Source organism: Pygoscelis adeliae, unplaced genomic scaffold, assembly GCF_000699105.1.
Source record: "Pygoscelis adeliae isolate BGI_AS28 unplaced genomic scaffold, ASM69910v1 Scaffold101, whole genome shotgun sequence".
Lineage (NCBI taxonomy): Eukaryota > Metazoa > Chordata > Aves > Sphenisciformes > Spheniscidae > Pygoscelis > Pygoscelis adeliae.
The window spans coordinates 8,001,118-8,008,223 of record NW_008824238.1 but is presented as its reverse complement, the minus strand read 5'-3'; the positions used below and the strand labels follow the sequence as shown (position 1 = coordinate 8,008,223).

Below are 7,106 nucleotides of genomic sequence, written 5' to 3'. Positions count from 1 at the left end.
GTATTTCTCGTGTTAATAAGCAAAGGTGCCTTGAGAAATAACAATGGCACCCAGAAAGGGGAAAAGAGCAAAGAAAGAAATGTGGTATAAAGATGATCATCTGGACTGATGCTCCAAAAAAACCCCCAAACCAGCAAACAAAAACAAACAAATCCTCCAAACCAATAGATGATAGTGTTGTAGCAAGCATAAACGGCATATCTTGGCCTTTCTTTAATGTAGATCTTGGTTTAATTGCTGACACAACTTGCCGGTGAAAATGTGGGTGGATTTCAAGGTTGACAGAGATGATCTAGTGAATGAGGAGTTCAGAGGAGTTGAAGAATTTGTTTCTAGTGCCGCCTGCTTTTTGCCAGGAGCTGCTGCTAGCACAACTGTGTTGGCAGAAGAGACAGTTCTCTCCTAAATTCCTAGCTTAAACTGCCAATGATGGTCTTTCATAGCTCATTAGCAAGTTCACAAAGCATTTTCAGAATGAAACCATATAGATTGTATCAACCTTAGTTAATATATAAGTATACTAAATTATGCTATACTTATGAAAACATTTCAAATGAAAATGTATTAATCTCAAGAATATTCTAATATTTTTTTAAAATATATAGTCTTCAGTAGGTTTTGGATCTCACTTCTGCTGATAATCATCTCCAAATGCTAAGCATTATGTGTACCAGAAAAAAATGAAAGTATAAGAAATGATGCAATGATATTATTCAAAACCACCTGTAAATCAAGTTTATTACAGTCCGAATGTATTTTAAAATCACCTTTCAGCATCAATTTGAATTTGTCTGCTTTTGCACTGGCAAATGGAGCTCGGGGCAAAGATCCCTTAAATAATAACGGAGCTGGCTCTGGAAGTAAAGGCTGCAAAGTTAAATCGGTGCACTGTTACACATGACCTAACTAGCTCTGATAAGGGCTAATGCAGCTGTGTTGCTTTTTCTGGAACCCGAGCTGCTATCATGTGGATACGCTAGCTTACTTTGGGCGAGCTCAGGGCTTCATTTTAAGGAGTAGATGTGAATTTTGATTCTCAGAACTGTGGTTTTGTTGGTTATGTTTGTCAGTAGGTCTATTACTGTTGCGCTTAGACCAAGCGGGAGCGTAGCACGATGTGCTTACAAGTTATATGAACAGTAGTAGGTGATTCTTGCTTTACAAAACTCAGTACTTTGCATAGCTGCTCAGGAAAACTGCAACAAAATATTTTTTCAATAAAACTCACCAAGTAGACACTTAGATGTTAACAAATTGTAATACGGATCTAGTCTCTGCAGTCTTCTGCAGCTCATCTGACAAGGCCTGCCATGATCTGTGATGTCCAGGCTCTGTCCTCTTGGCTGAGAGACTGCTTGCCTTCCCAAGGCTTTCAGTGTTGCTGTGCTGTGGCAACTTACCCAGTCGTCCCTTTGGGAGGAATTTTAAAGCTATGGTGGTGCTTTTGTTGTAATCGGCATGCTGAATTTCCCTGTGAAATAGTATTGCCTTCCTCTGATTGGTTTCAGTATCTCAGCTTGCTCTTATTTCTGATGTCAGTGGTGCAAAGTATCTGGAATGTGAATGGTGCTGAATCTGAAACTGAATTGAATGAAAGTGTGGAGTCTTACACCCTTGTAACCTACTTACTGCTGTCCACTTTTATCTTCAATGACAAAATGCTACCTTTTGCTGCATTCATATTGAATCTTTGCTTGTATCAGGACAGTGAAGATTCCTGACTCTGCAGATGGGCTCGGATTCCAAATTCGGGGCTTTGGCCCATCAGTTGTCCATGCTGTTGGGAGAGGTAAGCCGTAAGAGCTGTCAACAGTAGTGGTAAATGTACATTTAATATCTAAATGGCGTGGCTGAGATAAATCAAAATTAGGTCCAGTGATTCAGCTTAGATTCCCCCCCCCCCCCAAAGAACCCCCCCCCCCCCAAAGTAACAAACAATATTAAATAAAACCAAATAAGATTATTTTGTGTTCTTATATTTTGTAAGCTTTGGTTAGATTCTCTGGCTTTTTTTTTTTTTTTTTTTTTTTGCTTTATATTTATACGGATGTAGGGAGGTTAAGTGAAGGCCATGCATTCTTTACAGACTAGGGAATAGCTGATGGATGCAAAATCACGTTTTCCAGTGAGTGGGTATTGGGAACCACTCACTTCCTGAGCGTTGTTAGGTGGCCATGTGGTTCTGCAATGCTCTGAAAACATTTTACAGAAAATACACTTTTCACAAATCTTTTCAAGGGTGCTAGTGACCTAGTCTGTCTTAGTAACTGCAGATGTTTCCTCTAAATACTGTTTTGTCCATTTTGTGATGTGATTGTCAAATGTTTGCCATCCCTAACTCAGTATGTTCTTGTCTGGTGCACTGGCGATAAAAGAAGTTGAAGCATTCTTTGTTGCTGTCGCATGTTGTTAATGGTAGAGCCAACTAACACTGTATTTTCAGCTATCGTGGGGCAGTTGTGTCCTTCTTCCCCCCTCCTCCCTTTGTAATTGAGGAATTTAAAGTGAACTGATCTGCAAAGCAGCCGGATTTCAACAGAGCTCGATGACTGTTTTTTCTAGGCTGTGGTGCCAGAAATTAGATTTTCAAGAGAAGGTCTAATAAACTACAGGCTGTTGAGCTGATGTGATAATTATTTCTGCACCTGGATCTCAATTCAACTGCCTATCCTTATTCATTAAGCACATACTTTATTCCAATTAGCCTCAACAGTATGTAAGTGCTTGCTTGTGTGGTTCGCTAAACCTGAAAGATTTTAAGCATATGCTTAAATACTTTGCTGAATTGGGACCTTGGGTTTTTTGAAGGAGAGATATTTAATAAGGCCTATTTAAATGTTTATTTTTAAATCCTTTTTTTGGGGGATTGCAATACCACAAATGGTAATGGTGTAATTTCCAAAGACTTTCTTTGATAGTAGATTTAAAATGCAGCTATCATCTAACCTGATAGTACCTAAAATGAGGGAAATCCAGGTATATTCTTGAAGTTATTTCCTTGTCAAATATGCTCAGCTGACAAGTCATGACGTAGCTTTTCTATTTGTCAGCCCTGCAGATTCAGTCTAGCCTTTTCTTTCATAGCAGCTAGCTTCTGCAGCTCAGCCTTGCAGTCTCCAGGCAATAGATTTTGACTTCCCTGGCACCTTTTGTGGCAGTATCAAGAGAGACATAAGGAGGCGAATGTTCAGGTAGCTGGAACTAAGGTCATACTCCAGCAGGCTGTCTTTCAGGAGTGGGCTTGAATCACACTGAAAAGACCTGGAGACAGCCGCTATTTTTGTAGCACCTATTCAATGGATAGAAGATTTTCCCAAGGTGGTTATTCCATTGTGAAAATAAATTGCTGAACCATATATTTTATATTGCTCAAAGAGAATGTTTTGTTTTGCGTTCCCTCCCCCCCCCCAAATAATTAAATTTGAGATCTCCTACTTGATTATCTTTGGGTATTTTGATTAAAGCTGTAAGGCACTCTGTTAGAATTGAGTTGGTAAAAAGATTAAAATGAGAACAAAATCCTTGGAAATGTCTTTGGATTTGGATATTTTGCACAATGTTTGATGAGAAACTTTAGTATGCTCTGATACTTCTTTACGAATTGTCAAAAAGCTTCTGTTTTGTATGTAAAATAGAGACACCTGAAGTAGTCAAGAAGCTCATAAGCTTGGGGCATATAAAAGAATTCAGAATAAAAATGGTCTAAATTATAATTAGTGAGTTTCAAGCTCGAGCCTTTTTATCCTTTTAAAATCCTTTTCTTTAAGACAAATTTTCCGCATTTTCCACTATGAATCAACATTTGCTTTATAAAGCAAATAGCCTTTAGAAAGTAGTCTGGTCTCTTGTTATGGAATCATCTGCTGGGGAACTCCATTTTCTTGGAGTCCAGCTGACTGCAGAAGCACCCGGTGGTCAGGGGAAGTATGTAAGAATTGGTGAGAGCAGATTCTGATTAAAAAATGAAGCTTTTGGACTGTAAGCTTTAAAGGACATGTTTAGGAAAATAAGTCTGTTAACTATGTTGGTTTTTTTTATAGGAACAGTGGCAGCTGCGGCAGGTCTCCACCCTGGCCAATGCATAATCAAAGTGAATGGAATTAATGTCAGCAAAGAGACTCATGCAAGTGTTATTGCTCATGTCACGGCGTGCAGGAAGTACAGGCGGCCAATGCAGGTACATCTCACTTGGAACCCTTGCAGATTTTCTTCTAAATTTTTTTTTTGGTCAAAATAAAGAGTGTGGTGTGTATCTCTGTCCACGTATCTGTTGTGTTTGAGTGTGATGAGGGGAAAGGAGTGCTGAATAAAAGCGAAGGGAAGCCAGTTGAATTATTAAAGCTGAAGATTGCTCAATATATTGCTGATGTTCAAGGTCTATTTAATTTCTACATTGAAATCTAAGCTATAGCTAATTTTTTTAATATGGTATTTTCAGCAGAAAGCGTTACGAGGTATATTCTCATCATGATGGAGAAGGATTTACACAGCTCGCTGCCTGCTCAGCTGCATGAGAATGCAATGCAAAAAGCTGATCTTCTTCCAGAATTTTGTAACACTTCAGCATGTAGAGAGCAGAGTGCACATATTCCATCTATAAAAGTCTCTGTGTTCCCATTGCATTCCAATCTTGGGAATAAACATACATTCAAGGACTCAAAATTTCACTTTTTTTAATATAAGCATGCAATTTTTGTTATCTTTTTCACATTAGTATAGGAGAAAATCTAAGGCTTCCGAGACACAAATTTAAGGAAGAAAACCAAAACCAGCTGGATTCTATAACATAATTTTTCCAAGTCCTTGCAAATTTTTCATGAACTGTGAACCAATATCATTAATTAACTTCACAAACTCTTCCAGTGCATATTAATTGAGAAGAAAAATCCAATTAATGTCAAGAGTAAAATCCTTCTCCCACACCTACTGCACAGCTATGAGATAAGAATTATAAGTACGAGTTAGTTACAACTGTGTCATGCAAATACAGTCTTTATGAAAATGTTTGTCTGGATGTTTGTGTTCAAACTCTAATACAGAATTGAAGTTGTTACATAGCATATCAAGATCAAGCTCACCTATTCTTTAAAGGAAGATGTGCTCTAGGAAAGAGAGGGTGCTTTGTGCACTAGTAGCAAAACTGGCTAGAATAAAAGATAAATTAAATCCTTTATAGCAGGTGTGTTCTCTCTGTGTGTAAGTGTGGAGTTCCTATAGAGATTACTGACGTCCAAAGAGGATTGATTAACGTAGGCTGGCGTGAATGCCTTGACATGCAAAATTACTGTTTTTTTAATCCACTTGTGTAATATGTTGGAGTACATAACTGTTTTTCCTATACAGAGTATTTATTTCAATCTAAAAAAGTAGCTGATCATAATTCGGCAAATCACAAATAACTAAAATCCCCCAGACTGACAAGAAAAACTTCATTTAGAATGTAGTGCTATCAAATGCTATGGGAGAACTGTCTAGACTGAAATAAATGGCAGTATTCCCACTGGTGTCAAGACGGCTAAAATTTCATTTCCTATTCAGAAATTTGGGGTTTTAATTATTTGGAAGATGACTATGGATTTCTCCTATTTTCTAAGTACAGTGCATTAGCCTATCATTTAATTAGCACGAATATTGCAGTCTCTCCTGTGGTTGGCAATTGCATAATTGAAAGGGGATCTCTTTCTGTTTCCTGTATATTCCACTTCTCAGGGTGAGGAGTCTCCCTGCTTGCCTGGAGTGTGAAGTTTCATTTCAGGTTCTTGCAGTGTGAATAACTGCGTAACTTCTGTTGGACAATGTTTATATTCTTTCTGTCTTGTCTGGATAAAGAAAATTGAAAGCACATTTTACTTCTTCGAATTACGTACAATTTCTTTGCAGTGATACTAATCATGGTGTGACAGATTTATGTTTAGTTTGTGCCTCTGTAGTGCTTTTGGAGAACATTGCTCCAAATCATGTTGCATTACATCCTGTGTTAACTTTTGAAAGAGGGACTTCCCGTTTAAGTAGTTAGTCCTTCCATTAGGCCATATTAAGTTCAAATAATGAAGGAACCCTTTGACATAATGTAAATCTCCTGTTAGAGATTGGCATGGCAGTCTTAATGCTGCCAAGCAGACCTGTAAGACTCCATAAATAAGCAGCAAGCTTTCAGGTATACCTGCAAAGAAGTGTGGATTTCAGAAGTGTTTCTGTCGATCAGCTTGTGCACAGGTGTCTTCCGACAATCAACAGAGAGCTCTGAAAGTTAAGCTTCCTTATTAAAATATTTCAGTGCCATTGAGTGAAAAGTAAGGCATGGATGAATCTAGGAAACCTAGAGAGAAATAGTAACTTGATCATACAAAAATTGTTATCTATGATTAATGGGTAAAGGTAGCGGCTGAATATTGTATGTTAGCAAAGCATAATCGGATGTACTTGGCATTTTGCGTGAAACTTGTAACGTTCAGCTGAAACTTCTGCTATCCTTGCTTAACTTTGAATTCTTCCACAAACTTCTTTTTGAAGTCTATGAATTCAGATTAGTCATAATCATGTCATTTATTCTGCTGTAGCTGTTGAAGAGGGAGTGATTAACTGACTGTCAAGCTTCTTTTGAAGTGTAAGAGGAAGAGAAGAGTAGTCTGGAGATGCCACGCTTGGTAAGCCCTTCCACAAGGATGTGATGGGCATGTGGCTGAGTAAGTGAAGGGGAAGAACAAGATGTAAGGCTGTCCTGGTTTTGGCCAGGATAGAGTTAATTTTCTTCCTAGTAGCTGGTACAGTGCTGTGTTTTGGATTCAGCGTGAGAATAATGTGATAACACACTGGTGTTTTAGTTGTTGCTAAGCTGTGCTTACACTAGTCAAGGACTTTTCAGCTTCCCATACTCTGCCAGCGAGGAGGTGCACAGCTGCCAGGACAGCTGACCCAAACTGGCCAAAGGGATATTCCATACCGTGTGACATCATGCTCAGTATATAAGCTGGGGGGAGTTGGCTGGGGGGCAGCGATCGCTGCTCAGGGACTGACAGGGCATCAGGCAGCAGGCGGTGAGCGGTTGCATCACCTCTTGTTTTTTTTTCCTTCCTGGGTTTTGTTCCTCTCTCCCCCTCCCCCCC

The 7,106-nt window shown here is 38.8% G+C and overlaps 1 protein-coding gene across 1 annotated transcript in view; it reads left to right on the top strand.

Annotated features, from left to right (window-relative positions):
• The window catches only part of PREX2 (phosphatidylinositol-3,4,5-trisphosphate-dependent Rac exchange factor 2), a 187,005-nt gene that overhangs the window by 97,793 nt on the left and 82,106 nt on the right, over positions 1 to 7,106 (top strand). The window contains 2 exon segments of the mRNA XM_009335042.1: positions 1,704 to 1,789; positions 4,041 to 4,177. Coding sequence (XP_009333317.1) covers positions 1,704 to 1,789; positions 4,041 to 4,177 — 223 coding nt within the window.